Source organism: Ornithorhynchus anatinus, chromosome 19 (genome assembly GCF_004115215.2).
Source record: "Ornithorhynchus anatinus isolate Pmale09 chromosome 19, mOrnAna1.pri.v4, whole genome shotgun sequence".
Taxonomy (NCBI): domain Eukaryota; kingdom Metazoa; phylum Chordata; class Mammalia; order Monotremata; family Ornithorhynchidae; genus Ornithorhynchus; species Ornithorhynchus anatinus.
Window position 1 is genome coordinate 26,778,024 of NC_041746.1, and position 20,118 is coordinate 26,798,141.

General features: G+C 45.5%; 1 protein-coding gene across 4 annotated transcripts in view; it reads right to left on the reverse strand.

Annotated features, from left to right (window-relative positions):
- The window catches only part of LOC100079890 (synaptotagmin binding cytoplasmic RNA interacting protein), a 27,018-nt gene extending 8,192 nt beyond the window's left edge, over positions 1-18,826 (reverse strand). Inside the window, exons 1-10 of one of the 4 annotated variants that reach the window (XM_029047231.2) lie at positions 18,724-18,825; positions 16,990-17,149; positions 15,869-15,987; positions 15,600-15,707; positions 12,129-12,242; positions 11,859-12,035; positions 6,094-6,229; positions 3,673-3,878; positions 2,385-2,534; positions 979-1,100 (exon numbers count right to left, since the gene is read on the reverse strand). In XM_029047231.2, coding sequence (XP_028903064.1) covers positions 979-1,100; positions 2,385-2,534; positions 3,673-3,878; positions 6,094-6,229; positions 11,859-12,035; positions 12,129-12,242; positions 15,600-15,707; positions 15,869-15,987; positions 16,990-17,137 — 1,280 coding nt within the window. In that variant the 5' untranslated portion in view covers positions 17,138-17,149; positions 18,724-18,825. Of the gene's footprint in view, positions 1-978; positions 1,101-2,384; positions 2,535-3,672; positions 3,879-6,093; positions 6,230-11,858; positions 12,036-12,128; positions 12,243-15,599; positions 15,708-15,868; positions 15,988-16,989; positions 17,150-18,073; positions 18,099-18,723 lie in introns of those variants that run through there. The other 3 variants (XM_029047232.2, XM_029047233.2, XM_029047230.2) reach the window with 3 other exon arrangements.
- Positions 18,827-20,118: the final 1,292 nt, after the last annotated feature.

Here is a 20,118-nt window from a genome sequence, read left to right on the forward strand (position 1 = left end):
TCCAAGGGTTGAAAATTTCAAAGCAAGTCAAATTCCTAGCCCCTCCCCATTCACTTGGTATGTGGGCTTCCTTCTTCCTGACACTCTGCCAGCTCAAAAACCACATTCCACCTTTTCCTTTCTTGTGCCAAACCTCACTTTCCCTACAGCTAAATCAGATCATCCAAATACCCAATATTTGCATTTTACCTGCAGAATCAGTCCTATACCCATGCACCCTGAAAGGGGGTGGGAGGAGGCGAGAGGCAAGTCCCACCCTCACTAGGGTTTAAGTCAGGTGTTAGAGTATGAAGATGTTTCTGCATACAATTTATGTGCCTTTTACAATTACTACACAACTCATGAAGTGGTCATAATCTTTCTTACCCACAGGAAGAAACAATTACAGATAAGTCATTATCTCTAAATAGCAATAAGGTCCAAACAACAAGGAAGGAAATAAGGAGTTCTACCATCTAGAATAGTGTGCCATTCATGGTGGGCACTCAAAAGACCCGGTGCTGGCAATCTGAACCATGAACCTATTTGTAAGAGGCACCCAACTCCTAAAACTTGCTCTAATAAACACCAGCATTAACTTAACCCTCTGAAGTTCAAAACTGCATTACATTGTCACAGAATAACCTCACCGATCACGGTGATATCTCTGAGGTTACTGACCTCAATAAGGGTTCAGTGAGTCCATCTGAATACCATTTTATTTGTTGTTTGGTTTCCATCAGTGAGCACTAACAAACAAGTAAATCCTATTCTCAGGAACTAAGAACCATTAGTTAGTCTTGGCCCCGACTGGAAAATTAAATCCAAATTTGAGCTATGCCTTCATACTTACCCAAATGAAACACCAGTGCTAAAATATATATCCTTTTCACTAGGTTCACCCAAATTAAAAATTGATGATAGAACTTATAAAGAATACTATTTATGGTAAAAAGTTCATCAATTTCACAAATACAAATCAAACTAATGGACACTTACATTTGATTTTTAGCTGCTTGCCTTTGAGCTTTACGTTCTTTCCTTTTTTGATCTGGTGGCTTAGCAAAAACAATTTCAATATTTTCTCCCTCTAAGTCTTTGCCATTCATTTCTTCCATTGCCTAGTGAAAACAGCTACTGTTCAATACACTTCAGGGAAAATACACACTCACAATTATGATTTTTTGCACTAAATTCTTTTGTAGAGATAGGAAACAAAATCACCTCCCATATGAAAAAATAGCACCAAAATCTTTTAAGAAGGCAGTTATGTTCATCACTAAGAGCAAACATTCATTTACTTCAAATGTATTACCAAGTACAACCAATAGAATGCTGGATCTCAAATATCATTCATTTCCAAATTTTCAATTAGACCCCTGATTTTGGGAATTGTAAGTATGGTTACTAGACTCTGATTCAAAGCAAAAAAATTCACTGCCTCTCCATTTCTATACATTTACCCAATGGCTGCAAGTACTAGTTAGTTACTTGAACACTAACCACTTCATATTGTCATTTTAAATTATCTGGTCGGGATAGGTGGGTTCTCTTGACTTCTTTTACTATAAAGTCCAAACTGTGCTTTTGGAAAACACTAAATTTTCTGGATCTATGAGGAAATGGTTTGTACTCTTTCAGTCTCAAACTTTTCACACACATTTTTAAGTAACTTTTAGCATTTCAGAACTCTAGGTAAATGAGAAATGTACTGGTTTCTCTTCCGTGACAGCATTCCTCCTTCTATGATCCCAATCCTACTTTTCGTTACTCTTCCTCTTACTGCTAAGTCCTTTTAGGGCTTGAAATGTAAACCATGACAGGAATTTTTCTTTTTAAATCAAAGTTGTGTTGATGATGGGTATAGAGTGCCTCAACTGGGTTCTTTCAAGATTCACATTACACTAAAGAACGCCTAAAGTTGAACATTCTAATAAATTTTAGGAGACAAAGTACTACTATGATCCTGCTTTCCCACAGTTTCGATTTTGCAAACATATTATATTCCCACCAAAGACGCTACTCTACTACACCACTACAAAGGTATTGTTATAGTGTACATTTCATACTAAAAAATACTAATTATCCACCCGTGGCCTTTCTTAGACTTATACATTACTACGAAATTTAACAAGATCCCGCATCTGTAATTGAATTGCTTCTGCTCAGTCAAAGCTTGATGGACCAAAAAAAAAAAGGCAGAGATGTAGATTCGTTTAGGTATTTTTGAAAATCTTTCTAGTTGAAACACTGATAGATAAGAAAGCAATCTTTTTTGTAAAGACTTAACGTCAATAATAAACTTTTATAAGTATTAATGTGGCTTTCCATGCTAGTTTATTAAAACACCTGTTTGTCTATTTAGAGTGACACCTGGATACTCAGTCATAATCCCCTTAATTTACCTTTACAGCACCATCCCGTTCATCAAAATGAATGAATGCATAATCTTTTAACTTCTTCACTCTTTCCAGTTTCCCAAATTGACTAAAAGCTTTTTCTAAAATCTCCTCTGTTACAGTGTTGGCAAGGTTGCGTACAAAGAGCACTTTCACCTGAAATTGAAAGAAGAGTGCTAAAACTCATATATAATTCGAGAGCACAAATACATATCTATCATAAAACTTGATTATCATTAAAGCACAACTCAGTGACTGCGTAAAGAAAAAAATTTTTTTCACTCTTCTCTAAAACGATTGGCACTCAGTAGTAAACAGAAAAGGTACACAAATCTCTGCCCTCGTGAAACTGATAATCTAATGAATGGCATGTTTAGCTTCATTATCTTTAAGGGTGGCAAAGGGAAGACTATACAATCCCATCTTTGGGCACTCAGCTGTACAACTAACTAAAGCAAAACACGGAAACATTTAGCCCTAAAAACTATCCTCTCAATGCCTACATTTCCAATACAGCAAAGCCAATTCAATCGAATGCTTAGCTCTCCTACTGGATAAAACGGTTCCCACCACCCATTTCTGAAAGTCTCCTGAATTTTACTTAACCACATTTGACCCCATCTTACACTGATAAAAAAGTTAAAAAAATGTTAAAAAAAAAAAAAAAAACAAAAAACACAACACTTGCAGAGCACTGTACTATGTTCTTATGAGAATGAAGTATAATTAAGAGTTGGTAAATACAATCCCTACCCACAAGGAGCTTACAGTATAGAGAACCTGTGAAAAGTACAAGAACGTCACAGTCCAATGATCAACTTCCATTCAAGCAAACCGACCAAATCCACTTATTGGAACTACTGGTGAGAGGCAGGGAAGGGAGATTTGATGAAGGGAAAAAGACAATGTCAGAAGTGGGAAACAATATGCATCCCTATGGCAACCACTAGAACCCTCTCATGGCCCCACTGAACCATCAGAAATTTCCCAATTTAAGATGCACAGTTTTGCGCTGTTCTTCTTTAAGTGAGTGAATGGTATATGGAAGGGAGGGGTCAGGGATGTGTTCCTCCCATCACGTAGGATCTAAACTTTTAGATATTTATGGAGATGATAATTCGGAATTTCCACACCTGTTAGTCTAGATGATGTACATCGCAATCGCAGAATCATCTGGGCTACTGGGTATTTGTTCATTTGGAGGTGGGGATCTTACTTCAACAGAGATGATCAGTTCTCTGATTAAGATTCTTAAATATACACATTTTTATATACATCCCCAGGCCTTTCTTACCTTTGCCATGACTTCAGGATCTGGATCTTCTATAGGATCAGCCCACTCAACTGTAACAACATTTCCCCAGACTTTCACTTTGCCACTCATTAACCTACGCCTTGCCTGAGCAGCAGTTTTGTGATCTTCGTATTCAAGGAAGCAAAAGCCTCTGTTCTTTTTTTTGTCATCCGGTTGATGATACAAAATGACATCTGTAAGTCCCTCTGTGAAATTAAGCAAGCATATTTTTAGTATTTCCTTCAATGTTGTAATTTAGAAAATGACCTTTTAGAGCATTATAAAAACCTGCCCAAGTCATCCCAAAAATCCAACTTTCAGTTGAAATTTGCCTGAGACTCTTCTTTACCTTTCAATCAGTTGGAGAACTTTAAAATCACCAGGCCTAAAACATTGAATCATTACACCTCCATTTATTATTCAGGAAATCCAGACTTACGACACAATTGCCTCCTGACAAATTGTATCTTAAATCAGAATCTGTTTTCACATAAAAATTGTTATAAATGGGGGATGGGTTCCTGAACCAAAGGTTCTACTCCCAGCTCTACAACTTGCCTGCAGGGTGACCACAGCCATGTCTCAGAACTTCTAATGTGCCTCTGCTTACGCATCTATAAAAAGGGGATGAAATACAAGTTTTTCCCTTCCCTTTATACTATGAGCTCATTGCTTGATCTGTTTATCAATGGTGTTTATGTTACATCTACCCCAGTACCTAGGCACAACTTAAATGCCAGTATTATTCAGGTCATCCCCATCCCCTCCAAATCAATCACTGGTATTTATTGAGGGCTTATTGTAGAGGGCACTGTATTAAGCGATACAATACAACAGAATTGGTAGATATGACCCTGCCTCCAGGAGCATAGTTAAGAAGACTTTTCTCATTTCCTCACATTTCTCATTCTCATTTCTTCAACAGATAGAATAAATGCCAGCGTCAAATACGTTTGGAATTCCCTCATTCACACTCAGGTCTCCTGAATTCATACTAAAAGGAAGTACCAAAGAGACAGAATATAGAAGAACAAATTACCTACTAGAAAACCAGGCCCCACTGATCAGTAGATGTTTCAGGGAAATAGCCACAAAAGCCAACTTCTAGCAAAGGAGTCTGCTAAAAACAGCAAAAAAGTGGAAAATGCCTTCAACTAGACTGGAGGATGGGCGAGAATTACAATGGCCCACCTATCTTGGCCAAGCCAAGTGGAAAACATCCACAACTGATATATTCCTACCTAATAGTGGCCACTCCTCAACTAAGAGGGAACAGGCCGGAGGAAGTGTCAGCTTTCTACACCTCCCAAAATATTTCTTAGCAACTTATGTTCCTCAACTACACACCAAGATATTTCCCAAATCTTCTGAGGCTTCATCTAGGAAGTGATTGAGAAGAGGATTGCAGTCCCCCAACACACTGTCTCCTTCTAATAATTGTGGTATTTGTTACAAATTTACTATAGGCCAAGCCCTGGAGTTCAAGATAATCCAGTCGGACACAGTCTCTGTCCAACATGGGGCTCGCAACCTGGGTGGGAGAGAGAACAAGTATTTGATCTCCACTGTACAGATGAGGAAATTGAAGCACAAAAGCCGACTTGACCAAGGTCACAGAGCAGGCAGTTGGCCGAGCTGGGATTAGAACCCCAGACGACTGACCCCCAGGCTCATGCTCTCCCCTCTAAGCAACAACTTGTCAAGTAGAGTGAGGGCACCTGAACTTGAAGGGCAGAGCAGGGTGGCTACCACCATGGGAAAAACAAGGGCAGGAGCTTTCAACAATTGATCTCTGGCCAGCCATGATGAGTTGGGGAGGTGAGAGATGGGATGGTATTGGTGGCACCACCTGCTGCTGCTGCTCCTGGACAGCTGGTGAGGAAAAGGGGTCAGCTGAAAATTGGACAGCCAACCACTACTTTTTGTGAAATTTACCACTAGGCCTGCTGCCTGACTTCCATGCAGTTCAAAACTTTTTCACAGCACTTTTAGGCTAAAGGTTGTATGGAGTTCAACTTTTTCAAAATTATTTTTTCAGTTACATAGTTTCTTAATTGACCACTGCCTTAATGTCACATGCCACCAAAAGTAATGGAAAATGCACCAAAGATGTAATGTTAGCAGCGAACAGGGAAAACTAGTCACTATAGATGTGACGATTTACAATACGAAACTAATCTTTAAATTCCCTGATCTCAAATTGTATCTTTATGAAATGACAAGTTTGCCATTTATTTTGTCTAATGATTAATAATCAGCTTAATCCGATACAGCCGAATCATTAAAAACTGATTACATACCCCAAAGAGTTCTCTCTATTGATAAAATAAGTATTCGACAGCTGGAAATCATCCATCACTCACAGGAAACAATACCAGCTTCTTAAATTTATCTCCTTCCCCCCAGTTAAAACGAACTTACCTGTTACTTTGCTAAACTCTTCAACAATCTGTTCCTTAGTTTTACTCTTAGGAATAGATCCAACAAAAAGCCTATTATTGGCAACAGAGATGCAGACACCAATGTGTTTTCCAGAACGAATTTCATGATTATTATACTAGGGGGAAAAAAAAAGGATAACGTTTGCACAAGTTAAAAAGTCGCTTGTACAATAAACACATTCTAATTAACATTCCGATTACCCCTTTGTCCATCAGTTACTTCGGACTTCACATCCCCCATTTGCTCAAGCAGAATCTGCACAGCCCACAAGACTTTCTTAGTTGGAACTGAACGGCAATTTAGGGGATGAGCAATCAATAAACCAGCTGTGCCCATCAGTTTCATAGGCAGACACCTTCAGAGTGGTTATTCTATACTCACCTTAGGATCTATTAATCCTATTTATTGAGCCCTTACTGTTTGCAGAGCACTGTACTAAGCACGGAAAGAAGTCTTCCCTAATTCAATTATTAGAAATTAAAGTGACTACATTGAGTCAATCATTCCTTTCTCAAACAACTCTAGGAAACTTTTGGAAAGTAGCTAAATCCTTATATGATTGGTAGGCATTAGTGAGAGGCATGGATCACAGGCTTCCCAGAGGCTTTGGAGCTAACCCAAATACAATATTTATTTCTCATGGAGGAACATGGCTAAGTGGAGTGGAGCACCTGCCTCTCTAGACTATAAGCTTGTTGTGGTCAGGGAACCTGTCGTGTTGTTATACTGGACTCTCCCGAGAGCTAAGTGCAGTGCTCTGCACACAGTAAGTACTCGAGATATAAGTGACTGACTGACCAAGAAGGGGACACCAGTTCTGGGTCCCTTTTTCCATGACAGGGCTTCCATGAAAGCAGATATAATGAGGCTTTTGGGCACACCACCCATTCATGAGCCTCAGGGAAATCCCTCAGAAGTATATTTCCCCACAGGACAAAACATGCACTCACAATCAATCTCCTACCTAGAAATTTTTCCTATCAATTACTGAGCCACCCAAACTGTCTTTATTACGGTACTAGGTACTATGGTGGAAGGGCTTTTCTAACATAAGTGAAGCCTACAATTCCACGCCTCAGGGATCATATAATCTAAAAGACATATCAACATAGGAGTCTGAGGTTCTTAGAAAAGATCTTTGTTTAATGATGGGTAGTGGGTGTTCCCTATTGGAGAAAAGATGCTAAAGGGGTGACAGCCCAAGAGGCAGCTGTTGAAAGATCCCTCACCATCCTATTCTCTCTCTAGTACAGAACTTCACTTTTCATCTCTACTGACCATTCTGGAACCTCTAAGAATGTTTCTTGGGACAAGCAAAGCTAGTGACCACATAGTTTACCTACGAAGACAGAATATCACAATCCAGGAATATGCAATTCCTTTCACACAAATTGGGTGGGTGAGGGACTGCTGATTATATAGCTGTGCTAAAAAAAACTACAACTCTATTTAGGCTGTGTGGTGCATGCTCAAAGAGTTAGATCCCTACTTGGAATCCATGTTGGGTTTTTTGTTTGTTTTTAGGATCCCCATAACATTTTGAGAATAGTAGAAACAACTACCCAAATCTAAAGCTACCACGGTGGCAGAAACACGGGCTGAAAATCCAGGTCTTGCCCCAGGCATCTGAGGGTAGCCAAAAAGCCAATCCAGACTCTTCCCCTTTCCAATTTCTCAGCTTTTCATCTAACGCAAACTCTCTGTGAATCTATCTAACATTACCACAACATGGATTTTTATTTCCTCAGGTGCTTTTGAAACATCTGCTAATTGACATTTACCACTAAGCTCAAACATTTGCAGCCCCGTAGCCCCAGTGGCTTTCAAGTGAAAAAATGACTTCTAAGACAGAGCAAGGAAAGAAACAATCCACAAGGCAAATTCCCTCAGGGAGTACTTACTAAGTATATATTTAAAACAAAGAGTGAATTGGTTGAATGTTCTGGCTGTTAAATTGCTTTAATTTGATCTTTTCCTACCCCAACCCAAAATTTGCTTTATAAGTAAATAGTATCCCAGTAAGGTGGTCAAACTTATTTGAATTAAACTCACGCCTACCCAACCCGGGGCAGAATCCAAGGGATCCAGTTTCTTGAGAGAGTGAAAGATAAGAGAAGACTATCTCTAAGAGGAGATAGTCAGGAAACTAAGTGAACATGCAGGTGAAGTGAGGAATTCCAAGGTGGGAAACGGGAAGCAGAGTGGTCTGCTGGAAAGAGCGTCTGCTGGAAAGAGCGTGGGCCTGGGTGTTGGAGAACCTGGGTTCTAACCCAAAACCGCACCTGTCTGCTGTGACCTTGGGCAAATCATTTAACTTCTCTGTGCCACGCGTGGTTCCTTCATCTGCAAAATGGGGATTCAGTACGGGTTTCTCCCTCCTACTGAAGACTGTGACCCCCCAAGCGGGACCTGATCTTTTTTTTTATCTACCCCAGCGCTTACCCCAATGTACAATGCTTGGTACACTGTAAACAGTTAACATAGCACAATTAATATTATTACTGTCAGTCAGATATGCAGGGGGAAAGACATCTAAATGCTTCTCAATGCCAGCTTCCTCTACAGGTAATTCTCAATTATTGCAAATTATTCCACCATTTTTAGAGTTTCTATACCCTTTGCTTCTCTCCCTGCTTGCCATTTACCCATCTCACTGCTCATAGTCCCTTCATATTTTATCCTTTTCTTCTGAATAAAATTAAGATTGGTTATTTGTTAACAGCTCAGCAATTTTCCATCTAGGAGCTTTCTATATACCTTCATCAAGTGCTTACTGTATGCAGAGCATGATACTAAGCCCTTCAAAGAGTACAAGAAAAAGATCCTTGCACTCAAGGAGTTCAAAATCCACAGTTTCCAACAATTGAATAGTATGTGGACCAGTTACATGTGAGTGGGAAAGCAGATAATCCATACGAAAATAATCTGTTTAGTGATAATTGGGGGAAAAAACAACCCCGCAAAACTACAATATTCAGTATCTGAACTAAACTGGGTCCAATTAGCTTGAATAACCAGCTTTGAACTGTGTAAGGAAGTGCCATTTAGCTGCTTTGTTTTGCCTGGGTTCTTTCGCTCAAAGCCTGACAACTACTTCACGTCTCTGAGGCTGAACATCAGGGTCCTAAAACTAACATTGCATTATTTCTCCTGTCTAATAACCCAGAACACCTCTTTCATTGAAGCTAAGCTTGATTCCACTGCACACCTCTAGCACTTATTCATACCCACCCTCAGCATTTAATAGCTCACCAAGGAAGGAATTTGGTTTGGTTAAACTTTCAGTTACCAGGGCTAGGAATGGGAAGAGTTCTTTGGAACGTGTCTCTGGGGTAAGTAAAAGTCCCAGAAACAATGTCCTGGTAATTAAAACCTTTCAGCAGCAGGGGGGCCTTGTGGCTGAGGACCCAGCCACCTCCACATCCAATAGAAAGAAGGTCCTTACCATAGGCTTTAAGGCACTCCATCAGTTGACCCCCTATCTTACCTCTTACAACCCAGACTGCACTTTTTGCTCTTTAAACATCAACACACTCTCTAGATCTATATCTTGTCTGTCTTGCTAACCGAAGTCTTTACCATCTCTGTTATACTGTACTCTCCCAAGATATCTGGATAGTGCTCTGCATACATTAAGTGCTCAATAATAAATACCAGTGATTGCCACTGGCTCCTTGCCTACATCCTCCCTCTCCTTTCATATTTGACAGACCACCACTCTCCACACCTTCAAAATCCCTTTAAAATACTTCTTCCAAGAAGTAATCCCAAAGCCCTCATTTCATTCATTCATTCAATGATATTTACTGAGTACTAATGCTGTGCAAAGTACTGTACTAAGCACTTGGGACAGGACAATTTCCTCTATACACCCTCCTTTCTGTATCACCTACGCATTTGGATCTGTACCCTTTAAGCATCCACCCTCAGTCCTACAGCACTTATGCACTATATATATATATATATACACACACTCACACACACACACATATATATACAAAAATGCACAATATTTGCACTTATATACAGGTGTGGCCTAGTGGAAAGAGCAGAGACATGGGAGTCAGAGGACCTGGGTTCTAATAGCAGATCTGCTGCATGACCTTGGTCAAGTCACTTAACTGCTCTGACTCAGTTTCCTCATTTATAAAATGGGGACTCATTGCCTGTTTTCCCTACTTAGACCATGAGCCCTATGAGGGACTGGAACTATATCCGACTAAAAACTCATTAGGATTAGGTTGCATAAGTGTAGTTCTTGGAACCTAGTAAGGGCTTAACAAATGCCACAATTCTTATATAGCAGTATACTATGCTGTTTCACCCACCTGTAATGTATTTTAATTTGCCTGTTTCTGTAAGCTCCTTGAGGGCACGGATTAGGTCTACCAACTCTACTGTATTGTACTCTATGTCAGTCCAGTGCACTGCACATAGTGAGCACTTAAATGAATATATGACCCACGAGTGTTCGGGCTAGAATTTTTATACTTTTTAAGTTTCGGCACTGGCATATAAATTTAGTCAACGGTCCTACTTGCATTTTGCACTGTTGGTAAAAATTTCTGTGCAAATATTTTTAACTACTTTTGTGGGCAAGAAATGTTAATTCTTTGTCTTGTACTTTCCCAATGCTGAATACAGTAACTGCTCCTAGCTGATGCTCAATAACTATTACTATTACTTCTACTTTGGCTTACCTTACTTTTGTAAGGCTCAATCTTAAAAGCTCTACACTTAACTAAAACAAAATTGAGACCTCTTCAAAGGGGGGGGGAAAAACATCATTCTCCGACAATGCTTAAAAAGCATCACTGGCTTCCTAGAAACAACATTCCATCTAAGCTGGCAAGGTTGCTAATGATAGAGTCAGAAAATTATGACCAGCCAATCACAAGAACAGAGGTCATTTAAAGAACACAGAAATTCCCAAACTATAGAACCAAAGAAAATAGCCCCCCAAACACTTCCTTAATAGTTAAATCTAACAATAATTTGCTGGACTTGCTTAAATAGAATTTGCAACACAATTCAGATTCATGGTTACTACATAGTAATACTCTATATTATATATAAATATAAATAGTAACTATGCTAGGGGTAATCACCTATAGTCTTCTTTAAGAGAGCTACACAATTCAACTGTCTTCCACTTTTCTGGTGTCCTGAGCATGGTTCAGGGTTTTATCGATAACCATAAGAACCGTTAGTAAAGTTAGAACAACCTATTTGAAAGAGAGTTTAAAAAAAAAAAAAAAAGGCTTGCAAAAAATGTAAAAAATATCAAGCATTCAAACTTCCCCGACCCTCAGCCCCAGTACAAAGCATCTTAATATTTACAAACAAGTGTTTACCCTTGTCACTGGCAGGCCCATGTCATTAACTAGTTGTGTAGGGTTGATAACACTTTAGGGAGGTGACAAGTACACTGTGGCTATCCATCCCACACATCCCATACTTTTCTACACTCTAAATCGTTAGCTCTTTCCTCCAAATTTTCAAGTTGCACTGGACTTGTCTTCTGTATCTAGCTTTTTTGTGCAGCAAAAGTTCTGGAGATTTAGTGGCTATGTCGGTTTCTATTTCCATCCAATGCCCAGTACTGAAAATTCCATTACCCTGAGCCTCAGAACAATGCACACCAACCTCAATCATACCCGGAATATACGTAGTTTAGCTAAAGCTCAGCACATAATAAATGCAAAAATATGGAATATTTTCAAGACGATGAAAAAAAACCTTACCAGTTTAACAGCCTCCTGAGCTGCCTCCTTAGTACAGAAAGTAACAAAAGCATAGCCTCTATTTAGACCAGTCAACGGATCCATCATTAAACGCAGATCCCAAATAGATCCGGCTTTCTCAAATAATGGAACAAGTTCATCTTCAAATAAATCCCGTGGAATCTTTCCCACAAATATCTACAAATAAAAATAATAAAGTAAAACAATCTACTCAATCATATCTTTGTGTCTTTACACTAATCACACTTCAATTTTTTTAAAATTTTTTACCTCTGTGCCAACAGAAGGTTGCTGTCCTGAATAAACAGAATCTGGAGGGGGACCGCCATACTTCCTCTGCCCAGTGGTCACATCAAGTGTATAGCCCGTTCTTTCCAAGAGTGCCTTCAAAAAGATGTCAGAAGTTCATATTTCGTTAACACGTTCAACCAGAATATCAGATTCTTAATTGCATTTCTTTTTAAAAACCCTCTCCGCAACTTTCGTCGCCAAGGAGTTGCTCAGAAACCAAAAAGTTGTAATAAGCGAATGGCAATAGAAAACTCCACTTCCTTAAGACACCCAATGGCTAGATGACATAGAGATTGGACATGGACGGCCAAACAAGCATTTATCTGGCCAGTATCCGGGAGCACAGAAAGACTCTTTGCTGCATCCAACATTTGATATTGATCACAATGCTTATCAATGAACTATTGCTTCAGATCTAGGGGCCTACCAAGGAAAACAGTGTCCTTATTTCCTCACCAAGGCAAAAACAGTCATAGTTTTACTTCTACTCCAGGACACCAGGGTGGGTAAGTGCCTACTAAAAACTGGAGAATGTCTATCTGGAAAGCATCACTAACGGAAATGGGGTAATATTCGTCCCTACGCTGGTCTAAATAAAGCTGACTCTGCATGTTTGGAAGAGGTTAGACGTCAAGTCTACTTGAAGGCTCAGGACTGCTCATGGTTTCTTCAAACTAGATCATAATCAATGAATAATACAGTATTTGAGTGCAAGAGGCGTTTAGCCAAACTTACAAGGGACAGCACCCCTGCCAAACTAACGAACATCAGTTGCAGCCTTCTAGAAACTTAATTCTAAGAAACTTAACATGTTCAGAGAGGAAGACTATGAGGAAATGCCAGCTCAAAGCATTCTACAGGACTTGTGATGCCATCATGGGGGGGGGGGGGGAAGGGTCTGAAGCTATGTGTATTCTTTCTGGAATCCATTCTTTTTGAAACTCCCCGAAAGGTATGTATTTGGTTTCAGACTAGGCGATTCCCACAATGCAATCTCCATCTAACTTTGAACTTGTAGAGCACCGTGCTTTGTTGGGGCTCTATGAAGTCCCCACACATTATTTCCTTTAACCTCACATCAAGTGAATGTGCTAGACAGACCAGGTATTTTCTCGAAGAACACATTTTGAAATCAACTTTTTTTTTAAAAAAAAAACAAAAAACAAAGGGGTGAAAGGAGCAATGCGAGAGCATGAGGCCCACTCAGTGGAAAGACCAAGACACCAGACAACTTGAAATTCCACTTCCTGATCAAATGACCCATCTCACCTCAGTTACAATTGAAAAACAGTAAAACAAAACTCATTAAATTAGGTTTACCCACAAAAATAAAGGAGCTTTTGTCTACCAACCCTGGGTCTCATTTTCAACTTTCTTGATACCATGACTACTTCATCCTAATTTTAATGTAAGTTGTACATCCAGAGACGCAACAGAAAATCATTCACTTCCAGTGACTTTAAGAGGCAGGCGGAGTGGAAAGACTGGCATTTGGTGTGTTGCGAGGATCACATAAGTTGGTGAAATCAATCAAGCCCCGTTTTCAGGGAATCGAAGGAATTGTTTCCCTTTTTTGTCCCCATACTACACTACAGCACAGCAAGAAAGGAAAGGCACATTTCCCCCCGCCCCCTGATCTCTACGCGCCCAATTCCCCATAAGATGCCTTTGGATCTGGGTCTCAGATGAAACCTGTCACCATCTTCTTACTTAAAAATGTTTTTCTATTCCTTCCTTTCTCCAAGGAATTCAGCAGCCAATAGTTGGACCACCACTTTCCCAAAGAACACGGTACACTACCCCCAGCACCGAAAATATAGTGCAATGCACAGAAGAGGTACTCAAATACCTAAACTTATCAGTGATTTTACACATGCAAATGAATATGCCTTTACTTAGTTCCACCTTTGAGTCTAGCATATCCCTCTAGTCTGTAAAACTGGCTGTGGGCAGGGATCATGTCCACCAACTCTATCGTTACTGTACTCTGCCGAGCACTTAGTACAGTGCCCTGCACACAGTAAGTGCTCAGTAAATATCACTGACTTTTTCCCACCCCTTATTTGATGATCACTGTTCTTCCTCCTGTTCCCCTATTCATAAATATGTTGTCTGTGCATTGGTCCCATTAGACTGTACAGTCCTTGAGAGAAGGGAACATTGTCTTTCACCTGCTGTACTTTCCCCGCATGCTTAGTTCAGTCCACTGCACTCAGGAGGTGCTCAATGACACCGAATGGTGGACAACTCAAAAGGGAAGACAAAGGTAGATGCTAAAATTTTTCTTTGGAAGTTGTTGCGATCCATAGTCTTCTCAAAGCCAGCTTCACTTTTTTGGAACTGCGAGTCTCAAATCTGCAGCCCAGTAATTGGTCAAAGGATCAACCAGAGAATACTCTGTTGAAAAACAGCATTTGTGTCTTTCAAATAGTTATTGACCGTTCTCGAGCTGTATCTGTCCAGATCCTCTGAATAACGCTGAACTTTACGCCCCCTTTCCATGAACAAATCTAAGATTCCCCCCTTCTTGTGTTCCCTTACTGGCCTCTGAACTGTTCCTCCCATTCTTGCAAAATAACTGCCAAGTCTTACTCATACGGTCTTCTTTCCTACTTGCCTCCCTGTTCTTGGATCCCTCTCTCTCTCTCAGAGAAACTTCCTGATAGTCTACAAACTCCAATGGATCCAAAGGGATCCCTCGTTTGTCTTATTAATCGGTCAGCTTGATTAGAAACAATATCCAAGAAATAACTTCCAGGTATGTGCTTAGCAGATCTAAGGAATTTGACAATTCTGTTAAGCAAAAGACTCCCTCTACACTCTAAACTCCTTGAGCATAGAGTAAGCCCTCAAAGCCCACTGCACTTCATGGACACTTGAAGGCCCGACTGGCTGAGCCAGAGTCTCACAGGTCTCTTCCCTCTTCTACAAATAAGGCTAATTCTCACTCCACATCTTTTCCAAATATATTCTCCTTAGGTACGTCTGAAAATGGCCCTTGCATTATACATCAGTTATCCAAACCAAGACTGGATGGGATCATGTAAATCGGGCATGTTCCTGACGTCGTGAAACTCCCATTTTTCTTCACTTCTGTCCAAACTTTCTCCTAGCTGAACTAGCCCTGTTCTCCTTTAATTCAGTCAGCTTTCTATGACTTGTTTCCAAAGAGTTTGTTCAAGTTGGGTTTTCACACAAGTATCAACAGGGCTGGAAGAACTCGATAACCACCGATTACTAAAAAATAACCATGAACTCTCTCACCGGCCCCAATTCACAGATAGTCATCAAAGAGTCGAGCACATCTGCCCTGCATCTCATATGCCCGTGGTCTCAGAGCAAATCCGCGACAAGATCAGCATTCATTCTCACACCTGGGCTCCTACTCATTTCACTGATTTAATTTCAAGAAAACCAACTCTCAGCCTACAGGTTTTTCCACACACATACCTTAATTTTTGCCTCATCTGGTCCTTTACTAGAATCTGCCACTTTGGTCCCCTGTTTTTCTCTCTGTCTATATGTCTTCATGACTCCACATAGAAAGGCACTTTTATTCTGTGTGGGGGGAAAAAAAATTCTAGTCAGTTATAAGAGCACTTGACACATCCCCACACTTGTTTCCAGGTGTCAGTGTGCAACACATACAGGTATAGGCACAACCAAAGGTGGCAACAATCCATCCCGCCATAATTCCAGAGCAAACTGATGAACATTACCTGAACGTGTGAGAGATCACTGTCTTTAAACTGCTGAAGCACTGCCAATGCACCTTCTTCATTAAATTCCTTTAAAGCTTCAATAGCTCTTTCATCTAGATCACTGTGTGCAACTAACCCTGAGGAGGAGAAATACAAGCTTTAACCATTATTAATCCCATTTCTGACAGAAAGCGTTTCTCACGTGGGCACGCGCGCCCCTTCGCTTTCTCTCGAGAAGTCCACCATCCCAATATCCTGAAAAAAAAAAAACGGTCGTTAAACCACACCGCTTCCCGAAAAACTTGAAAACGTGTAATCGAGGCAGGCACCCTGAAATGAAAATAGCCCAAACCTTTGCCAAGTTCGCCTCTGGAACCAAATTGATTATTCCAAGTCCAGTGCTTTTCCCCGGGGCGAAAACCGCCACAATCCACGCTGATTCTGAAACCTAAGGATCGACTCTATGACACCAAGGCGGGGGACCGATCCCGACTGTGCGAGGTGTTGATCAACTGATTGATTCCACAGGCTGCTTTCTGAAGGAAAAGCCAGCACCGCCATCAGGGAAGACAACGTCTAAAAGTTCCTCGGAGTTATCAGGCTCGAACCCTGCTCCGGCCTAACGGAGACCATCACCACCAACAGCTGTTGGCCTTTTCCAGCTGTTGCTGTTTTGTTTTTTTACGGGGCCCATCTGGCCGACCTTCCTCTTCCACCTGGGACTTCTAGGATCTGCCCTCAGGTCTCTCCCAAAGGTCAAAGTAAATTCGCTCTCGCTACGGCTGAAGACTGCGGGCCCCGTACTTCTCCGGAGGTGGAAAGAGCACGGGCTGGGGAGGTCACGGGTTCAAATCCCCGCTCCTCCGCTTGTCACCCGTGTCACTTTGGGCAAGTCCCTTCACTTCTCCTCAGTTACCTCGAGTCCAATGGGAACTTCGACTGTCAGCCCCGCGCGGGACAACCGGCTCACCTTGTACCCACCCCCCCAGCGCTTTGCACATAGTAAGCGCTTAACAAATGCCACCATTACCATTGTTAAAACCCAAGAAGATGCTGTTTCAGCCTAACGCCAGGCGTCCCGTGGAGTGGTGTTTCATCACGGGAGTTGGGCTTTTCTGGCGGCCGCTTTCGTGCCTTACCTGCGACGTAGATTTCATCTAGTTTCTCGGCAACTTTCTGCGGTAAGCCGGCGTCGAGCAGCGTCTGGAAATGTTCGGAATGGGTCACTGCGGAAGTAGTGTCCATGGGCTCTTCGGTACCATTCCCGTTGACGTGTTCAGTCGCCATGTCTCCGGAGATCTGCTCGGAGGCAAGAGGGAGAGTGAGGCCGCCGGTCCCGGCGTGGCTCGGGGCGAGAGGGGCCCGGGCGCCCGCAGGTGCTGGGTTCTAGTCCCGCCTCCGCCGCTCGTCAGCTGGGGGACTTTGGGCGGGTCACCTCTCTAGGCCTCGGTGACCTCATCTGTAAAATGTGACTAGGAAGAGCGAGCCCCACGGGGGACCCTCCATCGCCCAAGGCTTAGGGCAACGCTTTGCACACAATAAGAGCTTAACGTGAAGTTGGAGGGGGAGCGGGACGTTACTGTTGGTATTTGTTAAGCGCTTACTATGTGCCGAGCACTGTTCTCAGCGCTGGGGTGGACGCAGGGGGAATCAGGTTGTCCCACGTGGGGCTCCCACTCTTCACCCCCATTTTCCAGATGAGGTCACTGAGGCCCCGAAAAGCGCCTTGCCCCAAGTCCCCCAGCTGCCCAGGGGCCGAGCCGGGATTCGCACCCACGATCTGACTCCCAAGCCGGGGCTCTTTCCCCTGAGCCCCGCTGCCTCTCCACGGGAGCGCTCGCTACGGTCCTCTGCCCCCCGTGGGCGCTCAATAAATAGCCCCCCAGGGATGGGGGGGGGGCGCTCAACCCTGCTCTAAGCGCTGGGAGGTCCCCACGTGGGGCTCCCCGGGGAGGGAAACGACCGGGCCAAGGTCACCCCCGGGGCGGCGGAACAAAAGGAGGGGGGGACCCCGCCGGAGTTGCAGGTCCCCGCTCCCAGCCCTCCTCCTCCGGGGGGTGCTCCTTCCTTCCCCCGGGCGGCAGAGACAAAGCCCGGGCGGCGCCCGGACGGGCCGCGGCCTAGACGGCGGTGCCCCGGTCGTGCCCGCCGACCCTCCGGGAGTCCATTTTCCCCCCCGGCCGGTCCTTCCCTTCCCCCCCTCCCGGGGCGGGCGGCGGTTACCTCCCCGCCGGGCGTCCGGGGGGGGGGGGGGGGGGCGGTGACGGCGCCGGGGGGAGGGCGTCCGGGGGAAGGGTCCGGCGGGGAGGAGGAGAGGGGGGGACCCGGGGTGGGGGGGGGAGAGGGGCGGGGCGCGGCGGGGGGAGGGGGGGCGCGCGCGGCGGGCCCGGGGCGCGTGGTCCGGCGGCTGGCGGGGCTCCGGCGCCGGTGGAGCTGTTGTAAAATGGCGGCCGGGGCTCACGCCGCTGCCAGCCAGGGGCCGCGCCGCCGGACGCGCGCACGTGCGCGGCCCCGACGCCGACGCGCGCGCGCCCCCCCCCCCGACGCGGGGTCTCTCGGGCCCCTCCGCACGGGTGGCCGCGCGGCGCGTGTCGCCGTCGTCCCCCCCCCTCGGACCGGCCGAGGCGCGAGCCCCGCCCTTCCGCCGGGGCGCCGGGGCGCTGGCAGGCCCGCCCCTTCCCCCCCGCGGCCTCCCCTCGCCGCCGTGCCTCCTGCCCCGCCATGGCCGGACCGCGCGGCTCCCTTCCCCCCCCCCCCCCCCCCCCCACCGCCTTTGTCAAGCCCCGCCGCCGCCTCGCGCGCCCCCCCCCCCCACCTCCGCGCGCGCGCGCGGCCCGCCTGGCGGGGACGCGCCTCCCCTCCCCCAGACCCACCCGTGCTCGCGGGGAAGCCGCCAAGTGCCCGCCGTGGCCGTCCGCGCGCCGGGCGGGACCCGCCGTAGTCCGTTCGTCCGTCCGCTCGGGAAGCCGCCGGCGCACGTGTCCCCCGGGGCGGGGCGGGGGCGGAGCCAGGGAGACAATGGGGCGGGCGGCGGAGGGACCCGCTCGCCGGCGGACCGACCGGGAGGGCGGGCCTGGGGGGGGGGGGGGAGGAGGGACCGCGCGCGCGCGCGCGCGGCCGGGCCCCTCGGCCACGCGCCTGTCGTTGCCCCCATACATCCGGGGCTTTTCCGAGGGGGCTAAGCGCCCGTCGTTGCCCCTCCACATCCGGGGTTTTTCAGAGGAGCCCCGTGTCCGTCGTTGCCCCTCTACATCCGGGGCTTTTCCGAGGGGGCCAAACGCCCGTCGTTGCCCCTCTACATCCGGGGTTTTTCGGAGGGGCCCAAGCGCCCGTCGTTGCCCCTCTACATCCGGGGCTTTTCGAAGGAGCCCCGTGTCCGTCGTTGCCCCTCTACATCCGGGGTTTTTCAGAGGGGCCCAAGCGCCCGTCGTTGCCCCTCCACATCCGGGGCTTTTCGAAGGAGCCCCGTGTCCGTCGTTGCCCCTCTACATCCGGGGTTTTTCAGAGGGGCCCAAGCGCCCGTCGTTGCCCCTCTACATCCGGGGCTTTTCGGAGGAGCCCCGCGTCCGTCGTTGCCCCTCCACATCCGGGGCTTTTCGAGGGGGCCAATAGCCCGTCGTTGCCCCTCCACATCCGGGGCTTTTCGGAGGGGGCCAAGCGCCCGTCGTTGCCCCTCCACATCCGGGGCTTTTCCGGGGGGGTCAAGCGCCCGTCGTTGCCCCTCCACATCCGGGGCTTTTCCTAGGAGCCCTGTGTCCGTCGTTGCCCCTCTACATCCGGGCCTTTTCGCAGAGGCCAAGCGCCCGTCGTTGCCCCTCTACATCCGGGGCTTTTCGGAGGAGCCCCGCGTCCGTCGTTGCCCCTCCACATCCGGGGTTTTTCGGAGGGGGCCAAGGGCCCGTCGTTGCCCCTCTACATCCGGGCCTTTTCCGAGGGGCCCCGCGCCTCAGCGGCCTCCTCGGCCCTTCTTCCCCCACACAAAGGAATAATCATCGTAATGTCGGTGTTTGTGAAGCGCTTCTTGTGTGCAGAGCACTGCTCTGAGCGCTGGGGGAGATCCAGGGTCATCAGGTGGTCCCCCATGGACTCCCAGCCTTCAGCCCCATTTGACAGATGAGGGAACTGAGGCCCAGAGAATAATCATGATAATGTTGGTATTTGTGAAGCGCTTATTGTGTGCAGAGCACTGCTCTGAGCGCTGGGGGAGATCCAGGGTCATCAGGTGGTCCCCCGTGGGGCGCCCAGGCTTCAGCCCCATTTGACAGATG